General features: G+C 37.0%; 4 protein-coding genes across 4 annotated transcripts; 3 read left to right on the top strand and 1 right to left on the bottom strand.

Moving 5' to 3' along the window:
* Positions 1-516: 516 nt before the first annotated feature.
* LOC124301066 (uncharacterized) lies at positions 517-3,555 on the bottom strand. Its single transcript, XM_046755742.1, has 3 exons — positions 3,117-3,555; positions 2,945-3,028; positions 517-2,144 (listed from the first exon to the last, which is right to left on the bottom strand). Exons 1-3 carry the CDS (start codon positions 3,147-3,149, stop codon positions 1,944-1,946), a joined length of 318 nt encoding a protein of 105 aa, XP_046611698.1. The 5' UTR covers positions 3,150-3,555; the 3' UTR covers positions 517-1,943.
* Positions 3,556-5,171: 1,616 nt separating this feature from the next.
* On the top strand, positions 5,172-7,283 carry LOC124301059 (alpha-tocopherol transfer protein-like). Its single transcript, XM_046755733.1, has 4 exons — positions 5,172-5,345; positions 5,521-5,816; positions 6,183-6,546; positions 6,648-7,283. Exons 2-4 carry the CDS (start codon positions 5,533-5,535, stop codon positions 6,900-6,902), a joined length of 903 nt encoding a protein of 300 aa, XP_046611689.1. The 5' UTR covers positions 5,172-5,345; positions 5,521-5,532; the 3' UTR covers positions 6,903-7,283.
* Positions 7,284-8,693: 1,410 nt separating this feature from the next.
* LOC124301060 (alpha-tocopherol transfer protein-like) lies at positions 8,694-11,015 on the top strand. Its single transcript, XM_046755734.1, has 3 exons — positions 8,694-9,069; positions 10,005-10,368; positions 10,470-11,015. Exons 1-3 carry the CDS (start codon positions 8,786-8,788, stop codon positions 10,722-10,724), a joined length of 903 nt encoding a protein of 300 aa, XP_046611690.1. The 5' UTR covers positions 8,694-8,785; the 3' UTR covers positions 10,725-11,015.
* Positions 11,016-11,263: 248 nt separating this feature from the next.
* LOC124299639 (uncharacterized) lies at positions 11,264-17,052 on the top strand. The gene is made up of 7 exons (XM_046752907.1): positions 11,264-11,425; positions 12,094-12,453; positions 13,920-14,283; positions 14,394-14,645; positions 15,828-16,141; positions 16,261-16,624; positions 16,733-17,052. The coding sequence occupies exons 2-7, from the start codon at positions 12,170-12,172 to the stop codon at positions 16,985-16,987; spliced, it is 1,833 nt and encodes a 610-aa protein (XP_046608863.1). The 5' UTR covers positions 11,264-11,425; positions 12,094-12,169; the 3' UTR covers positions 16,988-17,052.
* The last annotated feature ends 309 nt before the right edge of the window (positions 17,053-17,361 follow it).

Below are 17,361 nucleotides of genomic sequence, written 5' to 3'. Positions count from 1 at the left end.
GTTTTTATTTCATCATTAGTAGGGTAGATGAAAGAGAAATTATTTTGAGTAGTGAATATAGTATACAAATAAATAAATATTACAGAAATGCGTAGATATTGGTTAGGGGACACCTTATCGCGGCTACGGAAAGAATAAGTGTGACTCAAACTATACTTATAATCTAGAGATTTTCGTCAAGTTTTAGACAATCGGTGTTAAATCTTGCATCGATATCCATCAATTTGAAAGTCATGTAATACAAGAACCTTTCAATCATATCAATTCTGAATTGTGGCAGAATTTAAAAAATACCAAAACAATAGTTTACTTGTACATCAATTGTTGCAACCTGAACTAGTCCATAATAAAACTTAAAACCAATTCTACCCACGCTTAACCTTTAGAGGGCCAGTATTTTTCCCTTGAAATTCGATATTTTTTATAGGTATGATTTATGTATATAAATAGTCAACACGTGGAGAAATGGAGTTTCCATGTTATCTGCTGACTCCTAAAAAAGCCAAGCTGGTCCTCTGAAGGTTAAATGTTTATAATTTTTTCTTTTTTTTTGTCTCAGAATGTAAATAATGAGCATCGATAGTTTGTATAATGAATTACGAAACACTCAACTATCATTTTTGAATATGGCTTTCTTCTCATCCATTTCCTCAATGGATAATCGTCACCTATGATTATCTAAATTTACGACATCATAAAGTGAAAAACGAAAATCTAACTAAACCTTTGAAACTATCTTCACATTTTCATCTATACTAACAATAATTAAAACTAACAAAATGTAATACTAACTGCCAATTAACTCTGAGCAGAGGAAAAGCTAATGCTTAATGCCCGTAAATTTTACTCTCGTCAACTATTTCTACTTCCTTCAGGAAGACCTTCATCTATATGGTAATATAAACATGGTAATCAAAAAGTAGGTACTACGAGTATTACGCTCGAAAATAATTTACGTACGCTACATCCTTATCAGAGTAATAGATAACTGGAATTCGGTACATAAGTGTAATAGGTAATTGTAAAACATAGTACGCACAGCCTATTCAATGGGTAACCATGTATTAAGGCAATATTCGTTTCATAATTAATTACTCTTTGTAATCTAACTTCACCATTTCGGCACAAAGGAGCTGTATTTGCTTCTGCAACTTGGCACTGAGATATTTTCAAGTTATATGTTGTGAAACAAAGACATACTTCTCTTAGAATCATGTGATCGAGATACATTTCATTGAATTACAGAACCTACAAGAAAATTCGTATTAAAATACTTGATATTCAATAGTTGAAATACTGTGCTGAGAGTAGAGTTGGTGTCTTAAAAGTTGAAACGTTCTATAAATATCTTGATGTTGAATTAAAAACTTTTCATGAGATCAGACCGAAAATCGTGATATTAATAGTTCTGTCTGTACAGATTTTGACCATTCCGTTTAAAACCCATTATCCAATGTCTGACACCACTTTTCGTTAGTGTACTTTCGAGACTTATAAATCGCATTCAAATACCAAGAATATGTGGCAATGCCAATTGGTTTATAGATCCAATATTTAAATCTTACTGATTTCGTTCCACCATAATTCATTAAATAAAAACCCATGTTCTCTGATTGGCCCCAACACCATAAATAAAAACATACATACCGAATGAATTATTCATCACATATTCCACTTGTTCCCAAGCGGGTGAAACCAAACCAGTAAAATTTTTAATAATTTATGATCGATAAAACACGTAAGTGTTGTTGTCAGACAGATCATTACCTTTTATCATTTCTGAAAAATTAAGTCTAGTTTGTGAATAAAAATTATCTCACAATGTGTGACTATTAGCACCTGTAAAAATAATGGGTAGAAATCACTTCTATTACATATTAAATAAACTAAAGCAATCAATAATAGCGATCTCGGTTCTCATTTCATTTCATTTCATTTCACTTCTACTTTAGCTGCGGAGTTGGTTTTTGTCCAACTATTTTATTGCGTAGAATGTTGAAATGGCCTTGAACCTGAGAAAGCTGAGTTTTTAGAGAGTCGGAAAGTTGCTTCTGGAGTTGTTGAACCTCGAGGATGTCACGGCGTAACGTTTGATATTCTTCTTTCACTTGGGTTACTGAACGCAAGAGTCTGAGCACAGATATCTGCATAAAATATATTTACGAACACATCATCGCAGTTGCAAGAGGGTCACGGATACTGGTTAAAAGTAAAAAAAAATTTTGCCACTGTCTCAACTACATGCACGCACATTTTGTGACATCGTTACGAATTCAGTCAATCCCCAAATCCAACGTAGTATGGAAAATTAATTACATCGATAGAACGCTCAACACTTCTTCCGGTTCTTTTACTCAGACACGATCAAGTCTTCGTGGTTCTCAATAATCTTTTACTCATATTTTTAGATACTGCTAAAAATTAGGGTAGGTACAAGTGGAAGCGAAACATGGAATGGCGTCAATCAATAGAACATTGCAGCCTGTTTCACTTGTTAACGCTATTCCTAGCACCGTGCAATCTTGTGCATCCAAACCAACCCTTGATGCTTCGTACATTCAAAATCGCTTCACATATCCAAGTGTTACAAAAATTGTGGTAAAGTCTTTGTATTTTGTTATGTGTTAACAAAATGCAAAAGAAAAATAACAAGTCGAAATCTTTCTAATAAAATTACGAATCGTGCGTCAAGAGTCCTAAGCCGATTATTATCTAATTTTTGTCTTATGTACTGCATCAATATCTACGTAGTTAAACTTGGTGGCAACAAAGAATTTTACCATCGTACGAGAATTGTTTTGTCAAAAAAAATGCCAAACGATATCTTACAGGATACGGGTGTTTTATACCTGAGATAGAAAAAACATCAACAAAACTCTGAAGCCCATCCCACTTTGACCTTACAAAGACTGGCGTTAGCGGAACGTGAAAACTTGTGCATTACCTCGTTGTCCGGGTCCTGAAATTCTTTTTCAAACGCGTCGATTTGCCAGGTGATCATGTCCAGCTTGCCATCGGCTTCGCGTACCTGAAAATTACGATATATTATTCGTCGAGTGTTCCGCGTTGACGTTCTGAGGTTAACCGGTAGTCATATTTCAGAAATAAAAGCTTACGCTCTGCTCCAGATGTACAATTGCGGAATTCATTCTGCCCCTGTACTTTATTCACAACAAGGTATTCAAGGATTTTGTGTTTACTTGTGTAGTTTCTATTTATCGTACTCGCCGTATGAATGCCTCAGTGACGTTATTTCAAATTATTTATTTCACGTCTGTTCATTGATTGCGAAAGGAGCCGTTGATATGTGCCGCTTTTGAAAAGAAACTGTGGCACTATCTACCAGGTGGCAGTACTGAATAAGTCTTTAGACTGGACTAGAATCGAGTGGACTAGGTGGACTTGCTTATAGAGCTTGCTACGTTTCAAGGTTTTAAGACTCGGGTTCTAAACAACCGCGAAACGATCCAGCCGCTTTATTTTCAATTCAAATGTCTTGCCCGACATTCTATATGATCTTTAAATACGTATAAGCAACGTATTTGAACGTATTTTACGACGTAAGAGATAGAGGGAAATAGCAACCTGCACTTAATTGCGATGCATGGTATTGAAAAAAAATGAGAAAATCGTAAAACTATACCTTGAGAATTAATACGTTTATAGTAGGTAATTACGATGGCTCGACGATGCGTGTGTGTTGAGTTAAACTGCACCCATGAATTAAGTTTGTAATATGTGAGCTGTCACAAACAAGTAATTATATTAACATGTAAGATTGCGGAAAAGGTGAACAAAAAAAAATAAATAAATAAATGCGAAACTCTTAATTTTTTTCTCGTCTTATCCTTTATAAAAAATATCGCAAGCTCAGCTGAGCTATAGGATTGCAAATTAACAACCGGTAACTAAATGGTATGACATGGATATTTCGATATCTGCGTGACGCCTGTCACGACAGGGTTCAGTTTAAAAATTACAAAACGGAACGTTTACACCGACTTTACACAGCCCAAGTCACATTATGCACGTATGAATAGCAAAGGTCGGTCAAGGCTCAAGGCAATTCACATACAGCGTAACTATACCACGGTATTCGAAATACTGCGTCTACTCGTTCCAGTAGGAAATACTGCGGTGAAAAAAATTATACATTGGTGTATCTGCTGATGTATTGTTGCAAAAATCACTGTGATTTTGTCATACGTCATAAGGAATTCGAAAAAGTGACTGTGCACTTTTTATCACATGATTTGAAAATCTTATCCCATATACTTTAAGTAACTCTTTCATGCGTACATTTTTCCTTACATACGATTCGCTTGAAATTATGCATACATGAGCTTTTAAGAACGTTGATTACGAATCTGAACTCGAAATTAAAAATTTAAAATGGTGCATCCAATATGGTAAACAAACACAAACGACAAGTACAAAAATTCGGAAAAATTCTGTAAAATTTTTTGGTGTGTGTTAAGTTTGTGTTACAATTGGCATCTGGATTTTCATGGTAGATTAGCTGAAAATGCTTTTGTTCGTGGAAAAGTATGAATTTCGACCATATTTTTGCTATAAATAAATAAATGAATTTTATTTTTTTACACTTAGAAATATTTCAGGGACCATGAAAAACCGAAGCAAAAAACGCGGCAGTTATTACCAAAAAAGTAGTTTAAGAAATAAAAAGGTTTGACGCTGAGCGTCCCAGCATGATATAAAAGGCGTGAAAAAAGTTTGATTCGAATTATTTCAACATTATGCAACAACGGCTTGTCTTGTTGACGAAAAAAGCTGCGGTCAAAATTTGTTGCGTCAGTTATGAAAAAATTAAGAAACAAATTTCCAGTATTTTGAGAATAAAGTTTTTCTAGAGCTGAAAAGTTGAGGGGAAAAACTTAAGTATGTATTTATTGAGCGGACCAATAAAACTGTCGTCAATAAGGTCAAGAAATAAAAGAAATTTTCGTTGTATAAGCTTGACGCTTTAGAGATTGAGATAAGTTGCACGGCAAAACTGCCAATGTGTTTTAGAAACTATCATTCGCCACTATATTAATCAGGTATAATCTGTCCGGCAGTAGGTAATTTAAAATCTAAGTACCAGGCGATCACGCATACCTGGAAACAATTACACGCTAATAACAGAACTTGCAAAGCCGTCAGACTTCCTGTCGGAAAGGTGGCAGTATTTTCTGAAATCTCGTGCCTGGCGGCTGTGGAAAAAATCGTTCCTTTCAGCGCATTGATTGAGCTTACAATATCATTGAGTGTTACAAGAGGAAACTGTTTCAACACACAAATTTCGGTGCTTCATCTCTGCTTACATTCTTTTGTCGCGCTTTCTGGTAAGTACGAAACATTCATTTCTAATCAGTACAAAGCGCACTAACACTTGTTAAATCGTTTTCATACGGTGATACTATAGAAAAGTTGAAAATACCTTCTGTTTTTAACTGATTAATAATTATAACGAGCAGCAACTACCAAGAATAAGTCAAGAATATTGAGTGCTAGAATCAGTTTCAGGACAACATGGCCCTGATCAAGCTTCCCACCGTTGAAGAGCAGATGGCAAAGGATTCGGAATTGAAAGAATCCGATTTACAAACGCTGAGAGATTGGTGCAAAAAGCAGCCTCATCTACCAGAGATATCAGACTATGAACTGATACTGTTCCTACACAGCAACTATTATCGACTCGAGCCAACGAAAACAACCATAGATGCATTTTTCACCGTCAAGACTCACGTGCCCGAATTCTTCAGAAATCGCGATCCATTGGGATGCAAGGAATTGCGTGAAATATCGAAAGTTGTGTAAGTTGTCACTCTTTACTCATTTCATAAATGATCTTGAGACGCACAGAGCATAAAAATTGGAATGGCTCGCTAGATTATTTGCAGCATTACAGTGAATTACAGTCTTTTTACCTCGATATTCAGTATGGAAATATCCAATGTAAATTATCATATGAGAACTAAGAAACCGGAACTGACTACAAGCGATTTCCTACAATTTTTTTGGATCAAGGCTGTTAGTACCGATTCATCTCACGTGTTAATTATTGGAAAAGTACTCAACAATTATTTTTATCAAAGCAAACCTTAATTTGAAGTTCAAAAATGGAAAGTATAAAATATAAAATTACTGTGTAGTGATCTAGTGGAAATTTACTGTGACAGATACTGCATACCTCTTCGCGGAACAACCCCAGACGGTTACAAAGTAATTCTAGCAAAAATCCACGATTGCGAACCGTCCCATTACGTGTTTGTCGATGCTGTAAAGCTGTTTTGCATGATCATGGAACTGTGGATCTACACTTCAGGTGTTAGCTCGGGGCACATCATCGTTGTTGACATGGAAGGTGCAGTTTTCGGTCACGTTGCTCGCCTGAATCCCATGACAATGAAAAAGTACTTTTACTATCTGCAAGAAGCTCTGCCGGTTCGACTTAAGGCTTTTCATTTTGTGAACACGGTGCCCTTCATGGACCTTATCTTAAACATGATGAAACCTTTCATGAAGAAAGAGCTCCTTGACATGGTTAGTCGGCGCGAGTCCTGATCGTTGAATGTGGAAATATGAAGTCAGGCAGTGATCGTCGGACAATTAATCGATTTCAAATTTGTTCTATCGTTTTGCAGCTTTTCCTGCACACTAATGTAGAATCACTGAGCAAGAAAATTCCCATTGATCTCCTGACAAACGATCTAGGCGGCAAAATTGGCTCCGAGAAAGATCTGTGGGCTGCCGAGTTGCAAAAACTCGAGGAACACCGTGCCTGGTTCCAGGAGGACGAGACGCGCAGGGTCAACGAATCCCTTCGCCCTGGCAAGGCGAAGAACGTCACCGACATCTTTGGCGTCGAAGGGAGCTTCAAAAAGCTGGACATCGATTAGCGTCAACCGCGAGATATGTTAGCGTTCTATTTTTTATGTACGTTACTCCGATGGAACTTTTGTAGCACAAATCCTGTACGACACGTTGATGAAAGAGAATAACATGCCAATTCCTTTTACTTGCACGTAACTGCACAGCAAATAGTTTTTCCTACTCTTTTGCAAAGCCTTGCAATGTATTCATACTTGTTGGCTTGTTTATTGGATCATTGATCGCGACATACGTGAACATGGAACATTGTTTACTTAGACCTTTGCAATAAACTGTTGAATAATACACAGCCAACTCACGTCTTTGATTCTACGTTGATTTCGTAACGACGGATAAAGGCGTGTTTAATGATAATGCATCTGCATTTCAATAATAAAGGTCTATAAAAACATGTCTACGTGAAAAATGATATTTATAAGAACATCCTAGGGGCAGTTGCTAATGGCTTCTGACACCTCTCCAGCATCCGTGTTTCGGAGAAATGATTCGAACATCATACGCGTATCTGCCTTATGTCGTTCGGATGAGATTGGTTAAATCCGAAGTGATTCCTAGAAAACAGTGCAGTCTTCCAGTAGTTTAATTCCACGTATAACGCCAAAGTATTACAGCTGCTTATCGAGTAGCCCATTATTCTTCGTATTCCGTTGTAGTGAATGAAAAACTTGAAACAGAAGCTTCTCAATCTAAATGTCGAACTATTCGCATACTGAGGTATTTCAGAATAACAGGTGACGTTACTTCGACAGCGTTTAGTTTTCCCCGTTGCACCCTACCGTAAGTATATTATGTATCTACAGCAACATATTTTATTTTATCAGATGCCCACAATTCCTTCAAATTGTTCAATCATTATTTCTTAGCTTCGCTATTTCTCGATTTTATGATATGTAACGTACTAGATTTATGAAGCTTCAGGTTAGCAAAGTGGATTCTGACTCACTAACAATAATTTCCAAAAGTACGGTAGAAAACGAGTCGTAATTGCCAAATTATACTGAAGTTCGGTATCGAGGAAGCTCTCTATATATCATATCCATTAGGGAGGCCGTTATTTCGGCACTTAAAAATTTCTTTTGCACCCCGCTTCAAAATATAATCAAGATGTACGAAAAAAATGTGTGTAATGTTTGAAGACGCGTGAATAATTTTCACTCATGTTACCGAGTGATTTTAATTTTAAATGGAAAATACATGTATTTTTTCGGTAGTAATACTTAAATATTTATTATACACATAATATTGATCGAAAGAATGTGAAATTTGACAGGTTCATTTTACATATTGAGAAGTACGAAATACAATTTTCACAGATTTGTTCAATAATAATGAAACTCAAACTCGTAACGTTGTGTAAAGTAGTAGCAAAGTAATGATAGTTAATCGGTGAAACAGTTGAAGTAAGGTGCTTTTATTTTTGTTCGGATTATTTTTTTTTTGGAAAATCAGCCACAACGTAAAGAACAAATTGTTTTTGATTTATATTTTGTGTGTAATGAATATTCAAGAATTGGTATCGAAAAAAACATGTATTTTCCATTTAAAATTTCAATCGCTCGGTAACACGGGTTAACATTATCCCAGAGTCTTTAACTTTACAGGCATTAGTTTTGCAGAACTTGATTATAATTTCCGCGAGGGAATGAAAAAATGTTTCCAAAGCCGAAGTAACGGCTACCCTAATACCTATGTTAGTAGAATATCCGTAGTTCATATCACGTAAAACCTTGAACAGCTGAACTTTCTCTATTTCGGTCCCAACGTGCAAATAAACACTCGCCACAAGAATTAAAAAAAAAAAATCTACTATAACAGTGAACTCGGTTTCGACTGGAATCAAAGTATTCGAAACTATTGACCGAGTAAGAACTGAGGCTAATCCCCGGACACCATGGCGTTAATAAAAGTGCACACAGTGGAAGAGGAAATGAAGAGAAATTCGGAGCTGAAGAAATCCGATTTGCAAGCGCTGAGAGATTGGTGTAAAAAGCAGCCTCACCTACCAAAGGTGTCTGACTATGAACTGATACTGTTCCTACACAGCAACTATTACCGACTCGAGCCAACGAAAACAACGATAGATGCATTTTTCACCGTTAAGACTCACGTGCCCGAATTCTTCACAAATCGGGATCCATTGGGATCGAGGGGACTGCGTGAAATCTCGAAAGTTGTGTGAGTTGTCACTCTTTGCTTATTTCATAAGCGATCTTGATACACACAGAATTTAAACATTGAAACAGACCGTTTTTTTTTTTTCATTATTACAGTCAATCACATATTTTATCCTTGATATTTATTATGTAAATATCCATCGCAAATTATCATATCAAAACTGTGGAACCGAAACTGGTTTATACTTTGATTTAACCAGTTTTTAATGCGATGTAACGTAATACCTGTTTTCCAGGTGATTCATCGTTCAGACCTCATTGCAATACGTACGCAGTGATTACGAAATAGTAAAATAAGAAAATCTAAGAGTGTATAAGTTGAATATCGTAAGTTCTATTCCTCAAATGATTTCAATTTTGTAATCAGACATACAAAATTAGCCAATAATATATTATCATCAATTGCAAACAGAAGAAAACTTAATAGAAACTGTGAAATAGTCTACTGTAAAATGTTATGCGTCATCATCGAATCAATGTCCACGATTTTTCGTTAATTTAACCTTATAACCGTATAGAACCGTGGAAAAAATTAACGGGCGCCTCCGTTTTTGACAGAAAAAAGGCCGAACTTTGAAACGCTGTAACTTCAATTTACATTTTTCAGATTTAGTCAATACGCATATTTGCTCGAATAATCCTATCTTTAAGTCACTCGTCTCATATTTGTAAAGTAAACCTTCAACTTCGCACAGTCGAGAAAAATTTGTAGCTGCGAAATCGTTTTGAAATCAATTTTCTACTTACAATTTACGCAAAGTTACAACGTTTCAAAACTGGACTTCTTTCCGGCCGAAAACGGGGCGGCCCGTTAATTTTTTCCATGAGTGTATACCTGTATACTACACATCACACAGTTTTACGCAAGTGTTAATTTAGCCGAAATCGTAGAACAAAATTACTGTGTAGTGATCTAGTGGAAATTTATTGTGACAGATGCTACATACCTCTTCCCGGAACAACACCAGACGGTTACAAAGTGATTCTAGTAAAACTCCACGATTACGAACCGTCCCATTACGTGTTTGTCGATGGTGTAAAGCTGTTTTGCATGATCATGGAACTGTGGATATACACTTCAGGTGTTAGCTCGGGGCACATCATCGTTATTGACATGGAAGGTGCAGTTTTCGGTCACATGGCTCGCCTGAGTCCCATGATATTGAAAAAGTATTTTTACTATCTGCAAGAAGCTCTGCCGGTTCGACTTAAAGGTTTTCATTTTGTGAACACGGTGCCCTTCATGGACTTTATCTTAAACATGATAAAACCTTTCATGAAGAAAGAGCTCCTTGACATGGTTAGTCGGCGCGAGTCCTGATCGTTGAATGTGGAAATATGAAGTCAGGCAGTGATCGTCGGACAATTAATCGATTTCAAATTTGTTCTATCGTTTTGCAGCTTTTCCTGCACACTAATGTAGAATCACTGAGCAAGAAAATTCCCATTGATCTCCTGACAAACGATCTAGGCGGCAAAATTGGCTCCGAGAAAGATCTGTGGGCTGCCGAGTTGCAAAAACTCGAGGAACACCGTGCCTGGTTCCAGGAGGACGAGACGCGCAGGGTCAACGAATCCCTTCGCCCTGGCAAGGCGAAGAACGTCACCGACATCTTTGGCGTCGAAGGGAGCTTCAAAAAGCTGGACATCGATTAGCGTCAACCGCGAAATATGTTAGCGTTCTATTTTTTATGTACGTTACTGCGATGGAACTCTTGCTGCACAAATCCTGTACGTCACGATAATGGAAGAGAATAATATGTCAATTCCTTTCACTCGCACGTAACTGCACAGTAAATAGTTTTACCCACTCTTCCGCAAGGCTTCATAGTGGATTGCTGTTTGTTGGCTAGTTAATTGGATCATTAATCTCGACGTATCTGGGTATGAAACATTCATTTAGACGTTTGCAATAAACTGTTGAATAATATACAGCGTAACGATGGATTAAGGCAATTTTTGTGATTATACTATATACGTTTTTCGATAATGCAGTTCTATGACAATAAACATGTGTCTAATACATTCACTTAGAACATCCTAAGGGCATTTGCTAATCGCGTCTGACTTGTTTCCAACATCCGTGTTTTGGAAAAATGATTAAAATATCGTACGCGTAAGTAACTTATATCTTTGTGGTGAAATTGATCGAAGTCGAAGTGAGTCCGGTAGCTTCATTCCACGCGTAACGATTGAGTGTAACAGATGCTTATCAAGCAGCGGATTATTCTTCGTATTCAGCTGTAGCCGATGACAAACTTGGGGCAGAGAAAGTATTACTCAATTCAAATATCGAGGTACTTCAGAATAGCAGACGTTATTTGAACACCGTTTAGTTTCCTGCGTTGCACCCTTTCGTAAGTATACTATATTTACACATCAATGGCAAATTGTTTAGCAAAGCAAGGAGGCAAAGTAGGTTTTTTTACACCAACGGATATTGCAAATACGCGTAACGAAAATCACGATTTTTCATGTAACAAAAGTGTGGTTTACAAGTTTTTTTTTATAGCGGAATAAAGAAAAGAGTATTTTTTAATACCAGGACATAAAAGTGCACTTTTCTGTACTCTGATGTTCTTCTTTCTACTGCTGCAGTAACAATTACTTTACTTGCGAAACGCAGGCAAAAAATAAGACACGTAAACAGTACTGCGTTGCATTAAATATTTTATTTCATCGGATGGGTACAATTTTGTCAAATTGTTCACTTGTTATTTCGTAATTTCGCTATTTCTTAATTTGACGACACTTAACGCTCCACGTTTATGAAGGTACAACTTAACAGAATGGATTGTGACACAGTGATATTAATTTTCCAAAATACGGTCGACAACGAGTCGTGATTGCTAAATTACACGCAACTTGGATGTTGAGGAAACCTCATACTATCCCTATGTATAGTGGAGTAAGCTATAATTCACATCGTGTAAGACCTTGAACAAGCGAACTTTCTCTATTTCGTTCCCAAGGTTCAAATTAATACACGTCGTCAAAATTGTTTTAAAAAATTCGATTATACCAGCGCACTCGGTTGGGACTGGATTCAAAGTGTTCGAAACCATTGACCGACTGAGAACTGAGGCTGATCCCGGGACACCATGGCGCTAATAAAAGTGCAGACAGTGGAAGAGGAGATGAAGAGAAATTCGGAGCTGAAGAAATCCGATTTACAAATGCTGAGAGATTGGTGCAAAAAGCAGCCTCACTTGCCACCGGTCTCGGACACTGATCTGACATTGTTCTTACACAGCAACTATTACCGACTCGAAAGTACAAAACTAACGATCGACGCATTCTACTCCGTTAGGACCCACATACCGGAATTGTTTTCCAATCGTGATCCACTCGGCGAGAAGGGACTTCGAGAAATAATGAAAGTCATGTGAGTCGTAATTTTCCACTGAAATATATCAAATCGATATGGGCTCGATATGAAAAGAACTCAAACTCAAATGTAAAATAAAGTTTCACCAAAGTCAATGTATACTATACTACAATTTGTTTTTTCGTAAAATATTGTCCGAAGTGTTTTATTTTCAATCGCAATTTGACCGAAACCGTTTAAAAGATCTCCAACAATATTATTTACGTCAATGGTATCGAATATGTATGAAACAGCATCTCTTCTGTGTGTGATATAGAAATGAAGTAGAACAAATTCGAATAACACAAGCTAACATATCAACTATTGTCGAAAATGTTTTGTAATTAGAACGTTCAAAACTATGGAATACTCCGGCGTTTTCGTTTGATTCTGTTGTTGCTGGACTGAATTTCCTCGCTGACCAAATATCTGCAAATCGACTAGGAAAATTTTGACAAATCATACAATATATAGGCCATTCCATTCGAAGTGTATGAACTCATGACCCTGACCTTGTCGAATTTTGCTCATTATATTTACTACAATTGCATTTGGTCTAAAAGGCACCCTCCATTTTTTTCACATTTTTTCAAACGGCCTTTGTGTAAAAAAAAGTTTCATCATAACAAAAACGCATTTTTTTTCGATATGAAAAATTTCAAAAATCCGTTATTATGTGTAAAATGTTTTGAGTTATCATCCATAGTGGACAGATTTTTTCGCCCTGCTTAACAAGCTTTTAATACTTAGGCAATTCCTAATCATTCAAGAAAGGCTTACTTTGGGCAGATTCTAAACATTGTTGAAAAAATTTATTTTGTTCACCAAAGTGTTCAGTCATTTTCAAAGCAAGCTCGCGATGTTCTCGAATTTTTCCGAATTTTTTCAACCTTGAAAGCGTATAAATCATACGGAATAAGAATCTGCTCACCGTAGGTGATAGCTTAAAATGTTCTACACATAATCATAGATGCTTAGGAATTTTTTCATATTTAAGAACAATGGTGATTTTGTTTCATAAGAAATTTGTTTTTTTTTTCTCAAACAAAAGCTGTTTGGAAAAATCTAAAAAAATTCGAAGGTGTCTTTTAGATTCAATGCAATTATGAGAAAAATAATGAGAAAAATCCGAATCAGTCAAAATCACGTGTTCATATACTTGGAATAGAATGCCCCATATACGATCTATAATTAGAACGAGCAAATTTGATTGTTGACGAATCTGTGTGTAACGTACTTACATGCATACCTATTTTTATCCGCTCCGCACTAGAATTTAATGATTTTTAATTGGATTGTTGAGTATCATTCGTGTTTTCGAACCGTTTCATATCCAAGCACGGCTTAATTTATAGAAGTAGATCCTGAATGTCGAGGTATAACAAGTACGATAAATCCCTTGATCACACTTTCCCATAAAAATGTTGTGACGACGTATGAAACATTTCTAGCATAAATAAATCGACGATTACTCATTACAACAGGTGCTGCATATTCCTACCAGGAACTACACCGGAAGGCTACAGAGTGATACTAGCGAAAACCATAGATCCTGATCCTTCCCGTTACGTCTTAGCGGATGTTATAAAGCTCGCTTCCATGGTCATGGAATTACGGCTCTATACTACGGGAACTAGTTCAGGATACGTAATCATTCTCGATATGGACGGTACCGTATTCGGTCACGTGGCTCGCATGAATCCCATGGTCGTTAAGAAGCATCTTTATTACGTGCAGGAGGCACTTCCCATCCGACTGAAGAGTGTTCACATCATAAATACGGCACCATTCGTGGAGATACTCATGAATATAGCAAAGCCTTTTATGAAAAAAGAGCTCATGAACATGGTCAGTACATTCAATTACTTTCTCGCCTGAGATAACGTTAATCGAGCAAACAGCGAATGGGCAAACATTACTAATCTGAATTTCATCACCATTGACTACTATATTTTCAGATTTTTCTGCACTCAAGTGTAGATACTTTGAACAAACGGATCCCCGTTGATCTCTTGCCGAATGATCAGGGTGGCAAAGCTGGTCCTTTGAAGGACTTGTGGGCCGCTGAGTTGAAGAACCTGGAGGAACACCGTGCCTGGTTTCTCGAAGAGGACATGCGCAAGGTTGACGAATCCCTTCGTCCTGACAAGGCAAAAAACATCACGGACATTTTCGGGATCGAAGGAAGCTTTAAGAAACTAGACATTGATTAATATTGACTCCGATGGTTAAATTCGAATTACACAATGTTTTCGTTAGCGTTGAAGAATTATTGGTGTGAAAGTTAATTATATAATTATAAAATTATTGGCAAGTTAGTTAATTATTAAATCTTCTCTCTACACAGTAATTTATAATTACTTGAAACTTTTTCTTCGGCCATATTATTTATTTCTCTTGCCACAGTAATCGCTCAACATTTTTTATTAATGCATTAATCGTGCATCGGCAGGTCTGCATCACAATATTATTAAAACCCGGGTAGAAAGGACTTCAGTTAAAATATTTAGGCAAATTGTTTTATTGGATGTATGCATGAATCTGACTAAGCTCAATACACATACCTATTATGTATATACTGCAGTGTACAGCTAGCAATAAAACAATACATTGTTAATTTATCATTACGTCTTGCACTCTTGTAGAGCCTGTTATACAAATACGTATTCGTGATTTTACCTGTAATTTTCATTTCAGTTCTCCTTCTCGTTGCGGAAGATCAATGAAGTACAAATTGTACCGTACCAAGTAAACTTCTATCTATTTTTATTTCAACCATCATGTTAATTTGAAACTTGAAATTTCGAGGCACAAATTGCAAGTCCTAATTGCAATGGGGAAAATTTTACAATTTGCGTGTTTAAATAGCTCATAGGACAAAGTCGCACAAGTTAAGAAAACAGTCGTGAATTTTGGTAAGCGAGGTACAGGTTTGAGCGGTAGGATCTCTGTTCGATGAAGTCATTAAAAAAAAAAAAAAAAAAATTAGTAGCCAGGAGAACCGGAATCTCCAGGATAACACACGTAAGTCGCAGTTGGGACTGCATCTGACACAGCAGAATTGCTGCTGCTATACCGTGGCTTGTTTTCATGTTGATTTCTTGTAAGTAGATAATATTTTTATACCAAATAAATCGAATTGTTTTTAGTTTACGAATTCGTTTCATAGTCACCTGGTCAGAAAATTATGTAACAAAAAATCTAAATCTTTACGAAAAGATGAAGATGTATCCGATATGATAATACGAAATGTAACGTATACTTAAAGTACCGTATATTGCTCCATGGTTTTTCTGACTTATGTAACGAAGTTGTGTAAAAACGGAACTACGATTTGTGTACTAAAAAATGTAAGTCAAATTTTATGGTATCATAGGGAGCTAATCGAGTAGTACGAGCTCAAGCCAATCGATAACATCATGGTGTTGATGAAAATGGTGACCATGGAAGAGGAAATGAAAAAGAATTCAGAATTGAAGGAATCTGATCTGGATATACTGAGAGACTGGTCTAAGAAACAACCTCATCTGCCTCATCCAATATCAGACGGCGAACTGATACTGTTTCTTCACCGTAATTATTACCAAATAGAGCCGACGAAACCAACGATCGACACATTCCACACAGTCAGAACCCATGCTCCCGATTTCTGCTCGAACCGTGATCCGTTGAAATCAAAGAATCTTCGAGAAATCATGAAAGTCTTGTGAGTTATATTTGGAATCAGTAATTTGGCCGATCCGGTAAAATTCAGTCAAACCGACCTTGCTCTTAACGATGATACCGTCAAAATATTTATGATATCTTATTTATTTTCTATGACAGGGGTTGCGTGCCGCTGCCAGGAGCCACGCCTGAAGGCTGGAAAATGATGCTAGTGACACTCTTAGACTACGATCCTTCCCGTTACGCCTATGTTGACGCTATAAAGCTTCTTAGCATGGTCCTGGAACTGTGGCTCTTCACTGAAGGCACTGTTCCAGGCCATGTAGTCATATTTGACATGACCGGCGTCACGATGGGACATTTGGTCCGCATCAGTCTTACGGTAATGAAAAAATTCCTCTACTACATGCAAGAAGCACTTCCCATGCGGCTGAAACACGTACACTTTATAAATACGTCGCCTATCGCTGATGTAGTGCTGAACATGATGAAGCCGTTCATAAAAAGTGAACTCCTCAATCAGGTTAGTACGAATTGGTACTTCCTATGCATCGGGATATCAAGCTTACAGAGTATACAAGATTGAGAGTAAACACGAATCTAATTAGCGATGCATTTCATTACTTTGCAGTTCTCCCTGCACACCGATTTGGAATCTTTTAGCAAAAAGATCCCGACTGATGTCTTACCAAACGAACACGGCGGGAAAGCTGGTCCCCTGAAAAATCTTTGGGCGGATGAACTGAGGAAAGTCGAGGAACATCGTGCCTGGTTTTTGGAAGAAGACAAACGCAAGGTGAACGAAAATCTTCGCCCTGGCAAGGCGAAAAATGCGACAGATCTATTTGGGGTTGAAGGGAGCTTTAAGAAGCTGGACATCGATTAGCTTGTGCATGTGAAATTGTACGCCACGTTTGTATGTACAAATAAAATAAGTACCCCGTTCTAAAACTTTCCAATGAGTGGAAACCTTTTCAATCACACATACGACACCGTCGATTCTTGCTACAGCTGAATGAACAAAGATAACGAATTGCAACGACGGATAGGTTCGAATACTCCACAAGTGTAAAACTGTAAAAACAGTGACATACCATGAGCATTGCGAGCATATTTCATTCGCCTGAGGAGAACATCTCGCAGCCTTGAACTTTCAGAAACTCATCAGTATTCAACACTCTCCGGCAGTTATTATAGCACAGTAGACCAATATACGCAATAATGTGATGTAGATATGTATGATACGTGAAGATCGCATGT

This window comes from Neodiprion virginianus, chromosome 3 (assembly GCF_021901495.1).
Source record: "Neodiprion virginianus isolate iyNeoVirg1 chromosome 3, iyNeoVirg1.1, whole genome shotgun sequence".
In the NCBI taxonomy this organism is placed as follows: Eukaryota; Metazoa; Arthropoda; class Insecta; order Hymenoptera; family Diprionidae; genus Neodiprion; species Neodiprion virginianus.
The sequence above is the reverse complement of the archived record's forward strand: the minus strand, read 5'-3'. Positions and strand labels throughout refer to the sequence as shown.

Coding starts and splice junctions, on each gene's coding strand:
- LOC124301066 (XM_046755742.1), bottom strand. CDS start 3,149: ATGAATTCCGCAATTGTACATCTGGAGCAGAGC. Junction 3,029..3,116: donor TTGTACATCTGGAGCAGAGC/GTAAGCTTTTAT, acceptor CGTAATTTTCAG/GTACGCGAAGCCGATGGCAA. Junction 2,145..2,944: donor TTCAGGACCCGGACAACGAG/GTAATGCACAAG, acceptor TATTTTATGCAG/ATATCTGTGCTCAGACTCTT.
- LOC124301059 (XM_046755733.1), top strand. CDS start 5,533: ATGGCCCTGATCAAGCTTCCCACCGTTGAAGAGCAGATGGCAAAGGAT. Junction 5,817..6,182: donor CGTGAAATATCGAAAGTTGT/GTAAGTTGTCAC, acceptor TTACTGTGACAG/ATACTGCATACCTCTTCGCG. Junction 6,547..6,647: donor AGAAAGAGCTCCTTGACATG/GTTAGTCGGCGC, acceptor ATCGTTTTGCAG/CTTTTCCTGCACACTAATGT.
- LOC124301060 (XM_046755734.1), top strand. CDS start 8,786: ATGGCGTTAATAAAAGTGCACACAGTGGAAGAGGAAATGAAGAGAAAT. Junction 9,070..10,004: donor CGTGAAATCTCGAAAGTTGT/GTGAGTTGTCAC, acceptor TTATTGTGACAG/ATGCTACATACCTCTTCCCG. Junction 10,369..10,469: donor AGAAAGAGCTCCTTGACATG/GTTAGTCGGCGC, acceptor ATCGTTTTGCAG/CTTTTCCTGCACACTAATGT.
- LOC124299639 (XM_046752907.1), top strand. CDS start 12,170: ATGGCGCTAATAAAAGTGCAGACAGTGGAAGAGGAGATGAAGAGAAAT. Junction 14,284..14,393: donor AAAAAGAGCTCATGAACATG/GTCAGTACATTC, acceptor CTATATTTTCAG/ATTTTTCTGCACTCAAGTGT. Junction 16,625..16,732: donor AAAGTGAACTCCTCAATCAG/GTTAGTACGAAT, acceptor ATTACTTTGCAG/TTCTCCCTGCACACCGATTT.